Source organism: Centropristis striata, chromosome 18 (assembly GCF_030273125.1).
Source record: "Centropristis striata isolate RG_2023a ecotype Rhode Island chromosome 18, C.striata_1.0, whole genome shotgun sequence".
NCBI lineage: Eukaryota > Metazoa > Chordata > Actinopteri > Perciformes > Serranidae > Centropristis > Centropristis striata.
Window position 1 is genome coordinate 22,473,760 of NC_081534.1, and position 22,823 is coordinate 22,496,582.

Sequence of the window (22,823 nt, forward strand, 5' to 3'; positions counted from 1 at the left end):
ATCCTGCAAAATGGTATTAGTAGCCTACTTTTAAGTAAGAGATCTGAATACTTTTTCCACCACTGACCTTTACCAGCTGCAACAATAAAGTGACACATTAATGCACCAAACCCTATAGTCCAATAATAATATTATTCTGAAATGGGCTATTCTGAATAATTTTTGGTTCTTTGTGTATATTTAGACTAATTCTACTTCAGTAAGATTTGTATTATATGTTTTTTAATGAGTGTTTTTAATTATTTCCTTTTTCTTTTTTTTAATCTTTAAATATAATAAAACAGGCGTTTTTTTCCTTGTTAGCTGCAACTCGAAAACAAACTTTGTGCAAAATTACACAGAGTGCTACACCGACGCTCAAATATTTCTGTACCATCAAATTAAAACAAACATATCTTTGGTTTTACTTTACCTAGAAATGTCAAACAAAAAAATGGGAGAAAGTTTCAAGTCTGTAATGTGGAGAGAAGTTGATAGCAGCGCTCCATGTATCCTAGTTTTTTTGTTAAACGTCACATGATCTGATCAGGACGGCACGATCATAGACCCCAGAGGGTGAATATGTCACTTTATTGTTGCAGCTTGTAAAGGTCAGTGGTGGAAAAACTATTCAGATCTCTTACTTAAATAAATAAATACCATACCATTTTGCAGGATGACACCACTACAAGTAAAAGTCCTGTATCCAAAACGTATTTAAGTAAAAGTGCAAAAGTATCAGACCAAAATATGCTTAAAGTATCAAAAGTAAAATCACTCATTATGCAGAATGGACCCACACAGATTGTTATATATATATTCCAAATATAATACAGAATTATTATTATAGATGCATTTAAGCAGCGTTTTAAATGTCTCAAGGTAGGTCTCATTTTAACGTCTTAATATAATGTTATAAGGTTTAATTTAAAATAATGTCTAATCATTTTAAATGTTACATGTTTATTTATCTTAAATCTCGACCTGAAAAGTAACTAAAGCTGTAAGCTAGGTGTAGTGGAGTAAGAAGTACAATATTTGCCTCTAAAATGTAGTGGAGTAGAAGTATAAAGTTACATAAAAGACTCAAGTAAAGTACAAATACCTCAAAATTGTTATTATGTACAGTATTTGAGTACATGTACTTAGTTACATTCCACCACTGCCTCCAATAAAAAAACATACACTTATCGGACATGATGGTATGAAGAATTTGCCATTATATTTTACAATAATCTTCACACTGATCTCCTTACATTCCACACTTTCACATAGATGAATTTAATTTAAGTTCTTGTCACCGCACTATTAATCACCACCAACTAATGGGATCTACTGTCATTTCACCTCGCAGAGCAGAACAGAATAATCACACGCAGCCTCAGAAATATCCACACTAAGGCCTGAAGCTGCCTTTTTCCTGCTGTATTTTCTATTAGGTTAATCCTTTCTGACACCTCTGTGCTTAACCTCTTTTCCTCATTAGGCGCTCTCCTGCCAGTTCCCGATTCTTAAATACTTACCTTGCTAGAAAGAGAGAGACAGTTAAAATCCCCTTTGCTTTGCAGCGCTTCATTCAAATTCTTTTTTTTTTCTTTGTCCGTCTAAGAAGCAGTGGTGGATGAAGTACGAGTAAAACTATTATCTGCAAAAAGGCACTTAAATATTAAAAGTTAGAACTATTCTACAGAAATCAATGCCTCCTGTGACTGATATATTGTTATTTATGTTATGGCATTATTAGAACTTTAATATTGATACATGAATGTGGAAGTAACCTTTACAGATGGTTAAGATGAGGCTATTCTTTGGTACTTTTTTATGTTTGTTTATATTGTAGAGTAGTTTAGTGGATCTAGATCTAGGGGCCACCAGATGAATCTGAGGGGTCGGGAGATGATTGATAGGAAGAGGAAGAAGAAAAGGCAAAATTCTGCTGAACATATGCATATTCATTCACACTTTTACCTCACGTACCTCTTTGGGCCTTTAACATTTACTTAAATTGAACAATTTAGGTATTTTAGAAGATGGGGAAGGTGGAACTGTTAACAACTCACAGACAGAATGATCTGAAACATGTCAAGAGTCCTAAATTAGATGCTGCTTTTTTGAGAACCACTGATTTAATCTTTAAAAATGTATATCTGAAAATGTGTAACAGCTACCACACAAATTAAGAAGAGTAAAAAGTATCATATTTCCTACCAAAGTGTAGACAGCAAAACATATCAAGTTGAATGAAATAAAGTACACAAGTACCCCCAAAGTGTAATGAATACAGTTCTTCAGTTACTTTCCACCAATGCTAAGGAGGGATTTTTGCTGAGTATATCTCAAAAAACCTTCATTGCTGGCATCAGTGGTGAACTCAGGTCGTGTGAAAATAAAAAGGGCACCAGTTCACATGGTGGCTGTTAGGGGCACCAGCATGCAGAAAGAATTGCATGTACACTGTAAAAATTACGATAAAACACTGTCAAATTGCATGAAAAATAGGACGTAAAATTTAAAAAATGCATATCACCGTAGAAGACGCTTTTAATTATCGTAAATCAAGGAATAGTACAAAACTTTTGAAAAACTGTAGAAAACACAGAGTTTTATATATAGTATTGTCACAAGGACAAAATTAGCCTAAAATATATGATATTTACATTTAAATTTACAGTAGACAACCCACTCACTGTAATTTTTGCGATGAAGTTCTGGCAACCACAGCTGCTGGTATATTACCGTAAATTAAACAGATTATTTTTTACAGTGTATTGGGAAATCTGTACTAAATATAGCATTCTTAGCAATAGCAATTTTTAGATAACCCCAGATTACCTAGATTACCACTGTGCATGGTAGCTGAATTCTCACAATATTTTTGCAAGAACACATGAGAATCGTGGGAGCACAAGATCGTAAATCCATCTTATGTATCAGGCTTCAATGCTTTTGTGTCTCCGAACAGTTATTCAATCAATCAGCTTGCTGTGAGGAGCTATTGGCAGGTTTCACCATGGTTTAGGCGTGTTTAAGGACACAACATGAGGAGTTTAAGACAAAAATGGAGACGGTGACATAGTTCTTCACTTCATTGTGCTTTTTCCACTAAAAGGACAAGGCTCTACATCACCTCTATCTTCACTGGAAGGACCCCTATAGGGCACTGCATTACATTTTCTCCACTGGAAAGGCTCTGCAGAGGACACTTTTGCTGCATTGTGGGAAACCAAGGAGGGCGGACATGCTGTTTGTACTTCACCAGTATTCGAAGACACTCATTCATTCAAAATTCATGCACTTCTCTTACCTCCAGGCTACCACCTACTAAACTTTTAGCATCAAAGAAGAAAATCACTATTTTTTCTTTAGATATATTTTATTAAAAAAGGAAACCCAACAAGAACTTTTTTTACATAATGATCAAGGATTTTTATTATCTTAGTCTCTTTCATCAGTTTCATATCATTACAGAAAATGTTATAGTACAGCGTTGTTCAATGTCTCCTCATTGCTTAATAATTTCCTTAGGAGTGCTGGTCACATATATCTGTACAATATGGTTCTTATTTTTTTTCTGTACATTTTTTGTGAAGTTGGTTAAAAAGGCTGTCAGCACTTAAAGAAGCTGTTTCTTTTCTTTCTTTTTTTATTCTTAAATAGTTGATCAAATAAAAGATTATTTTTCCCAGGTTAAGCTCGCCCCTGGGGGGGTTTGGGGCAGAGTTTACACCCGGTCACCGTGAATATAAGGAAGCTTCAGGGTCTGGGCAGACTGGGGTGTGCCCCCCCACCTCCCCATCCCAACATCACCTCTTCCCTGCCCAGGCATTTGGCACTGCGCACATAAACAAGACTCACAAGATAAACAACAAGCAAAGCTCTTTGTGAAGCCATTATGATGCATACTAATGAGAGAAAAACAGAAATGTCACCTTGATGGGCGCTCTAAAGAGGAAGTGGTCTTGATGTGCCCCCTCTTCCTTTTAGCTGAGCACCGTGGGAAATCTGGAGTCTTCCTCAATGTTTTCTTCATTTTCAAAAAACAGATTATTTTTTTCCACTAAAGATGAGAAAATAATAATTTTCTTTTTTTGTCCTGGCAGGCACCTACAGCTGTCTATTAAAATGCTACTGCTATAGATAAGGTCTAGCATTGAACACACAAAGCAATTGCAATGAAAGGAACGAAGTTGCCTTAATATAATAATGATAATAAGAAGAATAATGATAATAATAATAAGAATAATCATAATAATATATTACAGAATAAATCTCTTTTTATAATTAGATTTTTTCATTAAAAGTTATATTTTCTTTGTTTGAAATACTATAATCTTTTTAAATTAATTTTTTCATATGTATCTAGGTTGTGATCAAGATGTTGACTATACCTCAACGTTATCCAAATCAATAAAAACTAGCTGTGCCGTTGCATATTACAGAATAGTCAATGATATGTGGACATGCACCGTGAACCACCCATTCCATCCCTTCGCTATATGACGCCGACGCTCCGTCCCTCTGTAGTGACATCATAGCCGGCCGATGACCATGACGTCAACCACCTCGCCCTTGTGCAGCTCCACGTATTGCTCTGTTTTCGGAGGTAGCATCAGGAGCCCGTTAGCACTGCGCATGCTCATCAGCCTGCTGCTCACCTGGTTCCCTGCAGCAGAGACACGACAGAATACTTTAGTTTTCTACTTTTATTTGTAAGGCTTGTTTTATACAGGTGCATCTCAATACATTAGAATATCATGGAAAAGTCCATTTCCAGTAGTTCAAGTCAAATAGCCCCAACAAAGTATTGAGTCATATAGATGGACATACTTTTCAGAGGCCAACATTTCCATATTAAACATACTTTTTAAAATTGGTCTTTTGTAATAAAACATTTTTAAACACTGAATTTTAGGTCTTCATTAAATGTAAGCCATAATCATTATAATTAGAAGAAATTAAAGAAAATTAAGACATGAAATGTCTCATTCTGTGTGTAATGGATCCATATAATGTTATTTCCACTTTTTGAATTTAATTACTGACATAAATAAACTTTTCTATGATATTCTAATTTATTTAGATGCACCTGTATATATAAAGGTCCATTCAAGGTGCTGCACAGACAAGTTAAAACAAGACAATACAAAGTTAAAACAATTGAATTTAAGAGGGAATTAAAAGAGCAAAAATATGAGATAAATATATATAGAAATATAAAAATAAAAATGTAATTAAAATGTAAATAATATATTTTTTTAAATAAAATAAAAAAAGTCAATCAATAGAAATAAATAAAAATATTTAATCTACTCTTTTTTTTTTTTACTGTCTTCTCCTTTAGATGTGCTTCTCATCTTTGCTGCCCAATAAAATAACCTGATTTTTATTTGTTTAACTGTAAGAAATTTCTGAGGCATTTATTACCACAATGCATTTGCACAGTGCCTTTATGGGACTGCAGTGGAAGATGCCAACTTTTTTTTTGACAGTGGATGGTCTAAACAGTTGAATGCCTATTTTTTTCCACATTATTATGATATCACAGTGAAGTTGACCTTTGACCTTTTGAATATAAAATGCCATCGCTTCACCATTTTTATCCAAACGTAATAGTTCTTCAGTTACTGCTAAAAATGTATTTTGTGAAGCCTTTGTGACTTAAAAAATCTAATCAGTTCATCTTTGAGTCTAAGTAGAAGTTTGTGCCAAATTTGAATAAATTCCCTCAAGGTGTTCCTAAAATATCACGTTCACGAGAATGAGAAGGAAGCTAGGTCTCAGTGACTTTGACTGTTGACCCTAAGTTCATCCTTGCTTCCACATGGTTATTAAAACCCTCCATGTGTTTCTGAGATATCTCGTTCACAAGAATAGGACAGAGGGACCTGGCTAGATAATGCCTCCTTCAGTGAGTCAGTGTGTTTATAGAGTTGCAGGGGTGACACATTTTTGTAGGCAAACCTGGAAGTCAATGTTGCCCTGGTTCCCCTTGACAAAAAGTCAATATGTTTTTTTTTCAATTGGATTATGTGGCAAATAAAAGTTTGTGATATTCACACGTTTTGTTCAGTAAGATCATTCTAACAAATGAATCGTAAAAATATTCACTAGTGGATATTAACTGAGGTATTTAATGTTGTAGAACAAAAACACTTTTAAGCTTATATATGTAACCACAGATCTTATAATAGGCAACTAACAAAACACAAAAAACATCAACTTTGAGACAAGGGAAGGTACATCTCCAGGCAAAAATATGTAAACTTGGTAAATATCCCAAAAACTTTATTGTCAATCCTAAAAAGTCAACTTTAATTGACTTTGGAATCCTGCAGGCCAGGAGGATGATCGCTCTGTTTTGGGAAAAAAATGGATGTGACCTTGATACTTGTGGGGATAAAGGAGATGGCATCTTGTATTGTGTTGGAAAATCTGACTTACATAACCAGGGGAAGGACTGTAGAGTTTAAGACTGTTTTAAAACCTTTATTAGAGTTTCTTAAAAAGCAAAATTAACTTGAAACTGCTGTGTTGACGTATGAAGTTGAGTGTTTGTGTTTTATTTAGTCTATTTAATTTGTTTTAATGTGTGATGTATGTGCAGTTTCTTGTTGCGACTGTTTATTTTATGGATATGTTATCGTTGGTTATTGTTTTGATTGTTGTCTACAGGTGCATCTCGATACATTAGAATATCATGGAAAAGTCCATTTCCAGTAGTTTCAGTCAAATAGCCCCAACCAAGTATTGAGTCATATAGATGGACATACTTTTCAGAGGCCAATATTTCCATATTAAACATACTTTTTAAAATTGGTCTTTTGTCATTTTCATGTTTTTTGAGACACTGAATTTTAGGTCTTCATTAATTGTAAGCCATAATCAATATAATGAGAAGAAATTAAATAAATTAAGACATGAAATGTTTAATTTTGTGTGTAATGGATCTATGTTATATCCACTTTTTGAATTGAATTACTGACATAAATAAAACTTCTATGATATTCTAATTTATTGAGATGCACCTGTATCTGTATAAGTGATATATATATAAAAGTTCAATAAAAAATATTGCTGAAAAAACAAAAACTTTGAGACAAGGGAAAGCAGAAGTGCAAAAATGTGAACTCAATTAAATCTGAAAACTGTGTACACTGTTTTGCTGCGTAAAAATGATATGAAACCGTATGCAACAGCCTTTATGGTAAGTTTTCAATCATTTGGGGTGTGTGTCAGGCGTGTTACCTGATCAGCAATGTATGCAAACCCACTATATGAATAAGGTGGCGTGCTTGCTTCGACAACAGTGTCAAACCCACAACTGTTTCAGTTTAAATAACTAATGTTTTGCTACATTTTGTAAGGGCTTAACAAGCCCCAGGATTTCAGGCTCATTCCACCAGCACTTTATGTTGACTATTTTCTGAACTTGAAGGCTAGAAAAACTTTACATATCTCAAAATGATTCCGTCTTGCTGAAACTTGGATGCCTTGCTTGATGGGAAGTGATAAATTGACAATTTAAGCCGTCAACCACAACAGTCTGAGCCTAAATTAATAATTTAATCCTTCTCAGCATGTCTTAGAAATAATGTGCTGAGTTTATACCTTTAGGGGTACAGCAGCTTGTCACTGGGGCAGTACCCTCCAGTTGTTGTACCCTTGACATTGATTTGGAAACATTTGAATGCTGTATGAACCTTTTTGGCCCTCAAAAATGCACACATAGTTAGTTGAGGGCCAATAATTAGCCCTTGGGGGTACAATAACGCAGACTGTACCTTGAGGGAGAGAAATGGACTCCTGCTGTATACCTATTCCTGATATGTTTAATTATTCAACCTCCTAAGCCATTGTCAAGGGTAGAGCAGCTGTCCCTTTGAGGTACTGCCCCAGTGACAAGCCATTGTACCCCTAAAGGTACAAATTCAGCACATTATTTCGGAGAGTGTAGGGACCGGCTGTGATTCTGGTACCTGTGCTCTGTGCCCACGGCAGAGGCTCCTGGTGATGCCATGTCAGAATGCAGCGGTGGTATTCAGGGCGAGGGTCCAGCTTCACATCGCAAGACAACTAGAGGAAAAACATACAAGGCAAATTATAACAGTGTTTGTCGATAAGTCGATGGTGTAGAAACACACTAAACTGGCTTTCAGACGATTTTCTTGAAGCCTGGCTCTTTTTATTGTCTCTTAATGCAACACCACTATTCTGGAGCCTAAAAAAACGTTTTCTTTGTCTGCCACGTGACCAGTAAACCTTTAGATTCATGACTCTGATGAAGGCTGCACAAGCTGAAACACGATTGATTGCACTAGTTTTACTGAAGTTTTGGCCTCTTCAGACTGTTTTTTTTCGCTCCTTTATGCACCTTGGAAGAAGGCAAAGTTGTGCCAGAAATCCCTACAAAGCTCTGGACTCTCATGTTTGTTTAGCATGTGTCCTCAAGAATTGATTTCCCGCCATAGTTTAGGAAGTCCTGGATACCAAACTTTCCCTCTAGCACTTGAACGCAGCACAGTAGTTGTGGCTAAAAAAAAAACTTCTAATGGCAAAAATCCCAGATCTGGACCATCACCAAAACATAATTAACTTGGGTAAAAGGCTATCTGCCTACCCTAATTCTGCCAAATACTTTTGTAACTTTATAAATTCTTTATAAAGGCGAACAGAAAGCAGTGGAAACTCTTCCAACTTTCTTGGCACAGGTTAAGGTTTTCCCAGATTACTATTTGACCCGATGCCATCTGCTGAGGGAAATTATCTGGCTACATCTGTGCTTCCAGGCCATCGGTCCCACCACTAAGTGGCAGTAATGCATTCAAGTTGATTTCTAACTGCTTTATAACACCAAATGATGTAGCATTGCTCTCTGGATAGCACCCATGATGGCAGGGGACCAGACCTCTCACTTGCTGAGGCTAGTTGGGGACATAAGCTGCAGCTGTTGAGTGATATTATTATGATTTTTCTTGCTCTACGGTCGTGAATATTCATGAGCGGGGAGCAGGCCTTCAGGTCAGTGTGGGCCGTGATTGGTTCCTCTGCCAAGTCAAAGCAAAACATGGTGGTCATAAATATGTATCAAGCCAGCGGATGATGAAAATAGTATTAAATCATGAGTTAAGATGCAATGGACTGCAATGATTCACCCTGAAACTTAAGTTCAAACATAACTAATGCATCCATGTTTTATGTTTCCTCTTTGTTGCAGTTTGTTGCATCTACGCTCAAGTTTTCACATACGTGCAGAGGAGGATCCTTGTGCAAACAGGGACCGGTCTTTTCTGAATTTTGTTGACCTCAGTGGAGACCTTGTGTCGGATTATAATCAAACAAAACACTTCTCGTGTCCACCAGTGCCTGAACAGATGAAGAACTTTGACTTTGTGTGTCGTGGCCAGAGAGTCAGGCTTCCCTGGTGGCCCTGTGCATCCTACCCTCGCTTTGATGATGGTGGGCCTAGGGTCCAAAATGCCCTGCATCTTCCTCAAGGCAGGGATGACAAAAAGATTACAGGTGACAACGGCGGACACGGGGTTTCCTAGGACGGAGGGACGGACGGACAGAGAGGGGACAGCCACGAGAGAAAAGAGGGAGAGAAATATATGAGTAACACCTCTTCAAAAACAGCGGAGTGAATCACTCTTTCTCTCAACTTCACACACTACCTGGGAGGGCAAAGATTAGTTTGCGAGCACCGTCCATGTCCAAGGTGGCAAATGTTGTTGGGAGACTGCAAAAGGAAAACAGAACTTCAGCATATTTACACTTTGTATTAGTTTTATGCATTTAACCCTTCTGATATGTTCGTTTTTTCAGGAACAGCAATAACCTGAGGTATGTACAGTATAATGATCCAAAAGTGTTAGAAACTAAAATAATCCCAATAAACATGTTTATATATCATTAATAACTCCATTACTAACCATCTCAATCAATATTTAGTGCAATCGTGTTCCTAACCTCTCAAAGATCATAGTTCAATGAGGATAATTCACTTGTTTTTCATTTAAAAAAAATGCATGTTGAAACTTTTTTATTCACATTGGAAAGATCTACATAAAAAATACAATGGTTTTAAATTACATTGATTTTTTTCAAAATTTTATTTTACAGTTTTTATTTTTTTGTTTTTATGAAAAAATACTTTTGACTATTTTATTTTTTAGATTTTTAAACTTTGAAATGGGTCAATTTGATCCGCAACATAAGAGGAGGGTTAAACTAAAAACGAAACAATCTTTGCACATGTTTAATTCAATTTAATCAAACTCAAATAAGCTTTATTGGAATAAATGTTCAAGTTACATAATTGTAAAAGCTATACGTTTTATATAAGGTATGAAATATACTTTTAACACCCATTCTTTTACAAACTTAATCAATCACAAACATTTATTATGGCAACAGTCAACATATTTTGCAACTACTATTATATTGATTTTTCTCCCTACATAAACAGAGCTGTTTGAAAGGTTTGGAAAGATGGATAAATTCAAGGTCAATATATATTGTTTATTACATCTCACTTTCTTACATTTCTCACAGTGTATTAGAAGGAAGGAGGAGTGAGCCATTTTCTTACCCTGGTTTCATGAAAACACGACCAAAATGGATCTGAGCATGAAGATCAATATCCAGCACCTGCTTAAGGTAGTCCTAAAAAACAGACATAACAATCAAAAACATTTAACAAGCTTAAATGAGCAAAAATTTGTATATGTGAGAAAACTGGAGATAAAGAGAATCACCTAGATCACAAAATAAAATTCAGTACTTTAAGATGAAATATGTTGATGCTGCATTAATACTACTATATCAATCAGAGAAGTTAATAATAATAGTATATTATAGTAATAACAGTATATTTCTATCATACATAAAGTCAGACCTGTAAGAATTAGTTGAGTAATTGATTATTTGATTGTAATAACTATTTTTATAAGTTATGTATTGTTTAGGTAATTTCTCATACAATAATGGTCTCAAATATGGAGATTTCTTATTTTTTTGCGTGTTTAGTAACAAATGAAACTGAATATCTTTGGGTTCTGAACTGATAATGGACATTTAAAAAAATATTTTACTCACATGTTACAGACCAAAAGATCAAACAAGAAAATAATCGACAGATTAATCATTAGTGGTAATAATTATTAGTTGCAGCCCTAAATAAAATAGACAATACTGTTCGAATAAATTGGCGAGTATAAGGAAAAGTAAAGGAAGGTGAAACATCTAAAACTTAACAATAATGGCTGATTACACTGTCCTTTATTCTCAATGTCAAGAATAAAATATAGTGCTTTGAGGATAAAAATAAACCTAACAATTAAAGGAGAATTATGAGAAAACCTTTCAATAAAGATACATCCAAACAATAAAAAGTGATTAAAAAATAAGATGATAGTGTACTGATATTGACTCAAACGGCCCATAAAAGTAAAATCTGTGACTTTGGTGTTTTATCATTTGCTCTAAAATAAAGGCTGCTGTTCCCTCCCTTCACCACAAGGTGTCAGTGAAAGACAATGCCACTGTTGGATGAGTGATCTTAGTGTTGTGCTATGATACCTTCTCTCCCATGGACACTCCTCCTGAGGTGATGATGACATCAGCACGGCTGATGCCTTCATTCAGAGCGTTGAGAAGGTCATCGGGGCTGTGAGGCACACAAAAACACACAAAACACACACACAAGTTAACTCACTAAGGAGAGGAAATAACGGAGGGAAATGAAAATAGGGAGTATAGGTGGATGATGAGCGTTATCTTGGAGGTGTAAAATGTATTTTTTTTTTTATAACTTCATTGCAGGTTATGAAATTACAAATATTAACAGCTTCATCACATATTCAATTCATCCTGCCACATTTATGCATTTTTACAAGAGGCAGTGCCAAAAGAATAAATAAATAAATAAATAAATGAGTGAATAAGATATTATTCATGTTTAATTGTTTGCCTATTCAATGAATTGTTTAATTGAGGAAAAGAAAGAGAAGAAAAAGGAAAGAAGAAAAAAAACAAAAAAACCCAACACAAAAACAATTATGAACGTGAGGTGTAACATGTATTAAACATAAATACGTACTTGTCTCCCACGATGCCCAGATTGATGGTGGGGTAGCCGTGCTCCTGAATAGTGGCCAGCAGGGTGGAGCGGTTGCTGTCCCTGATCTTCCCAGGATGGAGGTCATCTTCTGGGTTCAGCAGCTGAATGAAACATCAGAAACACTCCTTTTACATTCAATAGGCATCCTTTCATTAGTTGACGTAAATAAACTTTTACATCATCCAGAAAATATTCCCTGCATCGCTTCAGGTGGCAGGAGGTCTGGTGGGTATAGAAATAATGATTCAGCTGGAAGACGGGACCCTTGTTGGCAAACATCCTTTGATTACTCATATTATTACTATTTTTAGCGCACTCTTGGTACCAAATGGGTTTGGCTCTGAAAAATGGGTCAGTGATTGCCAGAAATTGTACTCTGTATGAAGATATACAATATCTTAAGGTGACTGAGTGAAGTAAAGAAGACTGTCTGAAGTTTCAAGTGATCATTTGGTGTTGCTTGGGTTTTTAGATAATGCTGAAGTTATTAATTGATTAACAGATTAACTATTGAGAAAAAAAAGCACATTGAGGACATCAACTTGGGCTCTGGGAACTTATTGGTACTTGAGATGCACTTTTTTTGCTATTTTTGTTTCATTTAATAGACTAAATGATTCATTAAAAATACGGTGTAATATAATATTTGCGGGTCTTGTCGATGCATGAATAACTGCAACATTGTGTAATGTCTATTGGCATAGTGTATATCTTCTATTTTCAATCATACCTTTTGATCTCCCTTAATTTTTGGCTGACCAACAGAGGTCAGCCCTACACACGGGTCTGTATGTGAGTGACTGAGTGAGTGAGTGAGTGGATTACTTCTACATTCTCATAGTGTGCCTGTTTTCAAACATGAGACATGATCGGCGCTTATACGTTCCATCGTGCAATCCAAACAGACTCTGTCTTCCGTCGTGTTAAGTGAGGCGTAGACAGCTGTCATTAATCAGACAAAAAATCCCTCTGTATGTGTGTTTTGAACTTATTTACTGCATGTTAAACGTCTCCATGAGACACGCATCCTCACTTTGGATTGATACATTTAATAGAATAGAATTTGATCCTTGAGATGTGCAAGTGATGGATGAGGGGTTAATAATATCTTTAAGCATATTATTACTTGTTTGTCTTAAAAGGGACAAATACATAATAACTACTAGCATTCAGAATATTCACATCATAGACACATTAACTATTTCTGTAACACACTACCCAAAAAATGCAAACTTGCATTGATTAAACACTATCATATACTTTGTTTAGACTTGTTTATAATAGAACTATACAAGCTGTTTCTTCTGCTTATTGCCACAATTATTAAAAAAAGCAACAACACAGATGACCATTACTGTGCAGACATACATACTTATAACATTCAGTTGTAAACACTGGCTCTGCACTGATATTTCAGTTTTTCTACATCTGTAGCATTAGTACTGAGAATGTACCAAAATCTAGATGGTCAAATTGACATTGCTTCAGGTAGAATGTGTAAAAACGAGAGGACAAATCCTCTATTTAATCAGACTGGTTCACAGGAGGGGAGATGAGGACAATATAGCACTTGATAGGTTTGGAACGTGGCCATGAAGTAGGTGACTCACGTCTGACTTACACAATTCAGACATATCTGCACAGCATAAAGAACAAGGTGTTATGGGTATCTATTGAGTCTACTGAGGATCTCCATGAAGGTTACACACCCCATGAAATTTAAACTGCACATCAGTCACACAGAAAATGCACAAACATGATCCTGGTGTTTAAAAGAAACCACCTGGTCACAGATAAACGCATTCTTCACAACTGACAGCACACGTGAAACGGCTGAGTGCGCGCTCAGCTCTGGATGATGTTCTGGTGTCCGCAGTCAGAGCAAACAATGTTGATTGTGCGTAAATATGAATGCTGTCAGAGGAAACGGCTCGTTGTTGTTGTAGCTGAGGCTGAACCTGCATGAGTGGCTTAAGTTTCCAAATGACAATACAACTTTTTAAAGTTTTTCTTACCTCATTTCCTGTGGACATGACGGCCACCACAGGGAATTTCTGGACCTCCACCTCTGTGACTCCCACAGTGGCCAGGAGACCGATCTCAGACGGGCCCATGTGGGTGCCCTTTGCAAGCACACACTCCCCGCGCTTAATGTCATGACCGATGGGCCTGTGGTGAGACAGCAGAGGCGGTGGTTCAGAGGGAAAAAAACAGAGAGAAAGGGAAGAATGCTGCAAAATACACTGCAGTTAAAATGAGAACCACAAATGCAGCATAAATAAACACTCTGATAGAGATATTTAACCTATTTTAAGTATTACCATTTCAGCAGTTTGCATCCATGTCTGTCTGACTCATATATGTAGCCATGTGACAATCTAGTTTTCTTTCATGTTATTATAATTACAATATGTTGAAAGGCTATTATGGCATTTTGACCTGATGCCAAAAATGTGCCTACCCCAGCTTTAAAAGCAACCAACACAATAACACTCACCTGATGTCCTGCCCTGGGCGAGCCTGTACGAGGATTCGTACCTCCAGCTCCTCTGTGCCCTGAAACACAAACCAGCTGTCAGATCCATCAAATAAAACAGACACAGTTTTTCTGGGACTACACTTGAACAAAATATATCGTGTTTTCAAATCATCTGTGGGTTAAACATACTCCCAGTGAGATTTAAAATAACCACAATCATTAACCGTGTTTCGATTTAAGTCGAAGCAAATTTGAAACGAAATTTTGAAATTTGCATTAAAGAAAATGCTAAATAGGGATGTTTTCATCAACTGGTTTCAAATGAACAAACAAAGCTGCATAAACATACTTTTGTCAGAAGATGGCAGTGTAATGTATTGCTGCAAACTAATTCATCAGAAAACAGTAGAAGAGGTGGCATCATTGTATCCCGAGTCAGCCGGCTTTTGGCTAATATTCTATAAAAATTTCACATTACCTACTAATATAAGTGATGAAGTGAGTCTAACTTCTTATCTTTCATCCGTATATAATTTTAACCATGTAGGTTAGCCTCGGGTTTACCAGGGTCAGCAATACGACGCTAACGGCGGTGAATTAGCGTAGCGCTATCTTTGTCACGGTTTGGTCCCTTCCATCTCCTCACTGTAAAACCATGGGTGTTGCTGGGTTTTTTTCGAGGGAAATTGGATGTTTCTGGATAAGCCAAATAAATATCACCATTATCAACACACCGCAAGGAAGCCAACCGGTAATAAAGTTACGATAGAGATTGTGTGAAAGAGAAAAAACAACAAAAAAGAGGTTGCTAATCCGACAACTTTGGACAGAAAATGGAGAGAAGTCTTCAGTCTTCCAGCAGAGTGGAAACAGCTGATCAGTCATGTGAGTTAAATGTTCGCTATGTCAGAACTTATTTGGAAAAAGCGTTTCCATCTCCAGTTCAGGGCATTAGATATTTTTCGAAAAAGACAAAAACACCTCAAGCAAGAATAAAAACTTGTACGCACATTTTTTGAAAGTTGTATCAAATTTCGGTGTTTCCATCAAGCTTTTCTCATGCAAAACTTAAAAATCTGCGTAGAAATTAATTGATGGAAACATGACTACTTTTCAGTTACCATGTTGTTGGTATAGACTATACATAGATAATACATGTATAAAGGTAATATATACACGTGGGTTAAATTGTGGTTGGGTTAAGCTGACAACAGTTCCTGGTAACAGACCAAAGGTCAGACTTACGTCTTCAGACTCGCGGAGCAGCTCGGTGTCTTCGACCTGGACGACAGCATCGGCCCCGCACGGGATAGGGGCGCCCGTCGTCACCCTCATCACCTGGCCAGGCATCACTGTGTGGGTGGGCTGCACAGAGACACGGAAAAATGGTGTCATGGTTTATCCTTGAACTTTTGCCGTATATTCTGTCCTATCGAAATATGAAGAATTTGCAATGGCGAATTTCACCCTTTGGTAAAATAGAATAATGTGGAATGAAAGACTTAATACTACTGCAGAAGCTACTAAACAGACATGTACTACCCCTAAAAAGCATCTCAGCTTTAACCCCCAAACCTGGATCAAATTAAGGCAAAAACACAACAAATCTGCATGTAAAATAATACAAAAGCCTTGTGAATGATATAAGGGGGCATGTTTGCATGTGTGCTTATTTTGTTCAAGACGAGAGGTCGAGGTAGTCGATAATTGTCAGTAGCCTGCTCTTGTCTCAGAGGTCTAATCTGTTTTATAGTTTGGCAGCACTTTGACTTTCTCGCCCTGCTTTGGGGCGAAGGGCTTTTCATCACCTGCTAAGGGAACACACTGGTGAGCAATTACAGCTGGTCAAGGCGTGAGGTGAAGGACAAAAGTGAAGTACTTTATTTTCATATACAGGTTGTGTGTGTGGGTGTGTGTGTGTCTTTTTGTGAGTTAGAGTAAAACATGTGTGTCTAAAGTGTGGACGTGGGCGCCGACCTGCTCTCCAGCTTGGGACTCTCCGATGATGAAGCGGTCGCCTGGGCCGTCAGCCGCTGAAATAAAAGAAAGATTTAATAGCATTACACATGTGTGCAGCTGAAAATGTGTGTGTGTGTGTGTGTGTGTGTGTGTGTGTAGGAGTGTGTCATTTAGTTGAGTCATTTTGTTTCAGTGGGCTACAGAGGGAACAAACAGGAAGAGAAGGAAAGAGAGAGACATCGACATGTGATGTTCTCTAATTAAACATCTCAAAAACAGTGTTTTCACAGAATCCTCTTCTTCTGCACAAAATCCTGCCCTCCACCCTGATCTGTGCAGAAACCATCACTTTCACTATTACTAAAGCCACTACAGGTGAATAGGCTTAACTAATAGAAATCACTATGTCACTGTGAAACTTCCTCACTTGACAGTTATTTTTTGTGTTGCAGGTTTTCTGAAATGTAAGATTTTAATATGCAAATAATGCAATATCTTATAAAATATGTGCTAAGCTGCATACATTACAGAAATCTGGACATTAGATTGACAGGTTTGAAATTCTTGTTTCATTTTGGTGACATATTAGAGTCAAAGGTTTTTACTGAGAAAATACTGTAAACAACCATAAAAAACTGAAAATAAATCAAATTAGCCATGTTTTAGGAAACAATGTTCTGCAAATCAGATTATGAATGATATATAAACAAAACCCCTCTATAATTACCTTTAGAATATACATATGAATAAAATCTAAAGGTTTGGTATATTTAAGTGCTACTGAAGTGGAGATTTGAGATTTGAGATTTTTAAAGATATTCATTATACAATTCAACACATTTTGCAAGACACTACAGGTAAAAAGGGTAAAATGTTTAACAATAAATATCCCCACGAAACATTCACAGTTGACCACTTACACCATGACATTTTTTATGACAAGCTTTTCAAAATATGCACATGAGACATTATTGAATGCTAACTTTTGAAGATATCTACGGACACAAATAGACAAAGTGTAGTAAAAAAAAAAAATCACCTAAATGTGTATTTTAGATGTTTTCTTTCCACTAAAAGACATATTATGGAAGCAAAATAGCCCAACATTTTAAAACTGATCTGTGAATGAAAACACAATCCTTTTGTAGTGTCTCATATTGAGCCATAGAGCATAATAGAGTACACACCCTTATTTTTCTGCTTTTTAACAGACCAAACACACTGTTAGAATGAGGCCCTTCACAAGATATTCACAACATAATTCAAACTTTAAAATACTCTTTGACATTGCAAAGTGTCCTTGGTGAGTGGAAAACTTTGTGAGTTTAATTTCATGGTTTAACATGTAATCTTAACTGAAGGATTAAAAGCTTCCCTGCTGGTTAATAAAACGAAAGTCTGCCACTCTTTTCCTTCTGCGGCGCTTGAAAAACCCCACTGGATGACAACAAACATCTGTTGTATTTTAGTTTGTTGACACAATGGAAATATGGCATTTTTTTCCACCATTTCCAACCCTCAGATCCAGCCGCTTCACCAAGACTAATTTATTCAGATTTTGGGGGGTTGCAAGTTGGTAAAAGAGCAAAAAAAAAATCACCGGAGAAAGCGATAGGTTATTGGCTCCTTCCACACCCACAGTCTCAGCACTAAAATCTCTAAAATCTGCACATGTACGCCTCGGCAGACGCCAGGCCCTCAGGACAGATGCATAAAATCCAGGGAGACCTGTGGTGTTCTGCTCCTCCTCCTCCATCAGCGAGAGCCAACAGCAGATGTTACATGTGAGAGTTTTTGAGCCGCCTGGAGCAAACAAGCTGCCACCCTGCTCTCCAGGTTAACAGAGCCCTTTCTTGACCAAAACAAGTCAACAAACTCTGCCTGGATCTCACCTAGAAAGCTGTTGTAAGGAGTGCAGCTGTGGGACAGGAACCTCAGGACAAAGGTAAACCCCATATCACTTGGCACTTGTCTCCACCTGGCAGCTATGGACAGCCCCCCACTACATGTCCCACAATGCAGAGCCTTCAGTCCACCCTGGCACACAGAGCCCTTACAGAGCTCCTGAGGCAGTTCTCCACTGCTCCAGTGTCCTTTTCATCTCTAACTGGGACAATCAGGTCATTGGTACATACAGAAAGACACACTGGCCTGGTTAGTGTTTCAACTTTATCTGTAACTTCCTCTAAAGAAAACACAAGAAATTACACTGTGCTAATACAAAAAGCACATATTTAGGATTTATTAGTGTATAATGTCTCAGAAGTACAGGTGCATCTCAATACATTAGAGTATCATGGAAAAGTCCATTTCCAGTAGTTCAAGTCAAATAGCCCCAACCAAGTACTGAGTGCATACAGATGGACATACTTTTCAGAGGCCAACATTTCCATATTAAACATACTTTTTAAAATTGTGTCTTGTAATGTCTTTTGTAATATTAAACTTTATTTATTTTATTGTATCATATTCTTCTAATGTTCTTAGAATTAAAGTAAGAAGAAAGTAAAAAACTACATTTTTAAAAACTGTTTAATTTTTCTTTTTAATATGTTTTTCTTTAATATATTTTCTTTTAAAAATAATAAAATATAAAGATATATTCCTTTAAAAAATAAGTTTTAGGGAGTTTCAGATTTGTTCAGTTACAATATTTTTTTATTGCTTATTTTCTTTTTAGTTTTAATTTTTGTTTACTATAATAACCCTAACCTGGACAGTCCTGCTTATTTCTTTTACAGTTTCATGTTTTTTATTAATGACTTTATTAATCCCACAATGGAGAAATTTAAACTATCCATTCAAACCATCCTTTTTTACACACAATTGAACACACCATGCAAGGAGCAGTGGGTAGCTGCATTTTGGAGCTGTGTGGGGGGTTAGATGCCTTGCTCAAGGGGACTTTAGTCCTTGACCTGACAGTCCTGGGATTTGAACTGACCACCCTCCGGTTACAAGCCTGATTCCTAACCTCTAGGCCACTGCCCTTTTTAGGCCTGAGTATTACTTTGAATATGTAAACGGTTGTTTCACAGCTCTTAACATCCACACTTTGCTTCTCATCCAGATTATTTCAGCTAAAGGGGACTCCCAGGCCAAAAAAAACAATTCCACGTCTTTCAATTCACCTGCCATAATATACGGTACTTACCTCTCACAGCATAACCATCCTTGACAGAGGCAGGGAAGGGTGGCAGGTTGTCTTTGGCATAAACGTCCTGAGCCAGGACTCGACCCATCCCATCTGTGGGAGAAGAGGAAGAACACGGGTGTGAGGAGGAGGAGAGGAGGAGAAAGAGAGACATCTGATGAGAGAAAGAGGAGACAGTGAATCTGATTCAGAGGAAGATACAGAGAGGCATATGCGCCGGAGGTGTGTATATATATATATATATATGTGTGTGTGAGTGTGTGTTTTTATAAAAGAGAGACAGAGTGTGACATGGCGCATCAGGATCTCTCCGTGTGACTCACCACCTGACCAGAACACACGGACACACACTCCTTTCCTGATACAACAAGTGGAGGCTTGCAAGTGTCGCTATCCACATTTCTTGAAGCACTTTCCACCAGCCAGACAACTTAAAAACACTCATGTAGGAAGAACAGAGATTGTGCACACAGACAATAGCTCAGAGAGAGTGAGGGAAGGAAAGAAAGATGGAAAAAGACAGAGGCAGAGTGGGTGGAGGAGAAAAATCCTGCCACTAAAAATACCTTAAGCTGCTGTGTGGCTATATATAGCATTTCTCAGAGCCTTTATGCTATGATTATGTGGGTGTTAATATGAAGATCTAAGCTTTGATATCAATGAGTTGAAGGGAAATAATATGCATGCTCCCACACACATGCATCAGCTTACTTGATGACAGTAATAACGAGCAGGCTGTAAATAATGCATCTGAGAAGAAGAAGACACACGTGCCTGTTGGACGTGTCCGACCCTTACATCTTTTTTTAAGTCGACAGCATTTCATCTGAGATATTCTGGTGTGTTTTCACAAGCCCCTTCTTCGATCCAAGCTGCTATTCAAACAGCTTGTTAAGACCATGTGTTGAAGCCGAGTTGTGAATAAAAATAGAACAGAGGTTGTTGCCGAAGCTGAAATATGTGTTTGATGTGATGCTTTGCGAAACATCACTTACAGTAAGTCCAGGTTTTAAAACAGTTACATAACGCTCATTAAATCAAGGGGCACTGTGACATCATTCATCCAAATAATCTGCTGCTGCTACAAACGAGCCGAAATCTTTAAAAAGACAGTAGAAGTGTGATATAGACATACACACATGCACGCTCTAAACATACATTGTCTGTGTCCATATTCTTGTATATACATAGATGGAAATTAAGGGAATATTTTGACATTTTTGGAACTTTGCTGATTTTTCTCACTTTGTAACACTTTTTGAAGTTGTTTTGAGTCTGATTGTGGGTTTTTTGTTCCTGTTTCTGTTCATGAGTTCACGTGTTTGTTGTCTTGTGTGTCTATGTGGTTGTTTTGTGTCCCTTTTTAGCTGTTTTGAATTTATTTGTCGTTATTCTATGTCTCTTTGTAGTAGCTTTGTACTTGTTTTATGTGTCTTTGTAGTGCTTTTATTTCTAAATGTGGTTGTTTTGCTTATTTACAGTCTTTCTACATTTCTTTGCAGCTGTTTTGTGTCTTTTTGTAGTTATTTTGTATCTCTTTGTAGTTGTTTTGGGTGTCTTTGTAGTTGTTTTGCTTATTTATATAGTTTTTATATATGTCTTTGCAACTGTTTTGCATTTCTTTGTGGTCATTTTATGTCTCTTTGTAGTAAGTCTTATTGTAGTTATTTTGTGTGTCATTGTAGTTGTTTTGTGTGTCTATGTGGTTGCTTTGCTTATTTACAGTCTTCCTGAGTTTCTTTGTGGTGATTTTGAGTCCCTTCGTAGTTGTGTTTTTGTAGTTGTTTTGTGTCTCTTTGCAATGGTTTTGCTGTTTTTGGTCTTTTTTTTCACTTTGTGGTCATTTTGCTTATTTTAATAATTGTTAGTCTCTTTTCCTCATTGCAGCTGTTGTGCATCTCTTTATAGTCTTTTTACATCTTTTTGTACTCGTTTTATGTTTCTCTGTAGTCATTTTTGTATCTTTTCACGTGGGTATGCGTCTCTTTTAGTGAGTCTGTTGTGGGCTTGTTCCTGGTACCATTCATGAGTGCACAGACATGCATACAAGAGATTACTATTCTTTAAATGTTAGGAAAAACAACAGTTAGGAGTTAATATATAAATCACACCATTATGAAGACAAAATGAGTGATAGATCCTTATACTTCTTAAGTAATTATATGCAGAAATACAGCATATACACCCACACACACATAAACACAAACACACACACACATGCAGGTTCCTCTAAATCCAGCAGGGGATCTGCTCCAGCTGTTGTCTCTCTAAATATTTCATCTCTCATATCCCATCTTCCTCTCCTCCTCACCCCGCTGTCCTCCTCCCAGCTGTGCTCCTGCAAATCCTGCAATTCCCTCCCCGCTCCAAGAACATGAAACATCACTTTACACCTGGGAAAAGAGAGAGTGTTCCTTCTACCATCATTGATCGAGACGTTATGTGTGCCGCAGGGTGTTATTGCCCCCAATCTTCATTTCCCCCGTCTTCAGAGATGAATTTAAGAGTGTGTGTTTTCCCCTCTGGCCCTCAGCCCAGCTCTGTGTCACCCTCCGCTGGCGCTGAGGACACTCTGCCAGAAGGCTGAGTACACCCAGGGGTGCTCAACCAACTACTCTGTATATGTTTGTATCTGTACATGTCTGTTTAGACATGCAAGTGCATAGAAGCAAATACAGCTGCGCCGATGCACTAAGAATATGCAGTTAAATCTTTAAAGTTTAGTTTAAAAAAACATAACCTGCATTTTCATCATGTGACTGCACAGGCTATATATATTTACGTAATTCTGAATTTGTTTCTATTTCACTTTTTAAGCTTGATGAACCGAAACAGTACAGTTACGGGTCATAAACGCAAAAAGCTGATGTAAACTTCTTCTTTCTACAGTGAAATAGAGAAAAAAGTATTTTTTTTCCAGCTAGTTTTCTTTGTGATAAGTGTTCTGATTGATGGTCTGTTTATTTTTGCAACTGGCATAAGCGCGTATTGTCAGTGTGTCAGTGTTTACAAATAATCGGTCTATACATCCGTTTTATTTGCTATTTAATTTGCCTTAAATTTTCATAATGACAATTGCCAGGTCAGCTGGTTTGCATAAAATCAAACCAATTTAAGCTTGCACAGACAAACAA

General features: G+C 36.9%; 1 protein-coding gene across 7 annotated transcripts in view; it reads right to left on the reverse strand.

Annotated features, from left to right (window-relative positions):
• Positions 1–3,333: 3,333 nt before the first annotated feature.
• Positions 3,334–22,823, reverse strand: part of gphnb (gephyrin b) — a 135,972-nt gene continuing 116,482 nt past the window's right edge. For 5 of the 7 annotated variants that reach the window (XM_059355764.1, XM_059355768.1, XM_059355766.1 and 2 more), the window contains 12 exons: positions 19,690–19,782; positions 16,554–16,609; positions 15,822–15,941; positions 14,595–14,653; positions 14,113–14,266; positions 12,077–12,198; positions 11,557–11,644; positions 10,568–10,641; positions 9,648–9,715; positions 9,420–9,523; positions 7,956–8,052; positions 3,334–4,642 (listed from right to left, as the gene is read on the reverse strand). In XM_059355764.1, coding sequence (XP_059211747.1) covers positions 4,509–4,642; positions 7,956–8,052; positions 9,420–9,523; positions 9,648–9,715; positions 10,568–10,641; positions 11,557–11,644; positions 12,077–12,198; positions 14,113–14,266; positions 14,595–14,653; positions 15,822–15,941; positions 16,554–16,609; positions 19,690–19,782 — 1,169 coding nt within the window. In that variant the 3' untranslated portion in view covers positions 3,334–4,508. The remainder of the gene's footprint in view (positions 4,643–7,955; positions 8,053–9,419; positions 9,524–9,647; positions 9,716–10,567; positions 10,642–11,556; positions 11,645–12,076; positions 12,199–14,112; positions 14,267–14,594; positions 14,654–15,821; positions 15,942–16,553; positions 16,610–19,689; positions 19,783–22,823) is intronic. The other 2 variants (XM_059355765.1, XM_059355763.1) reach the window with 1 other exon arrangement.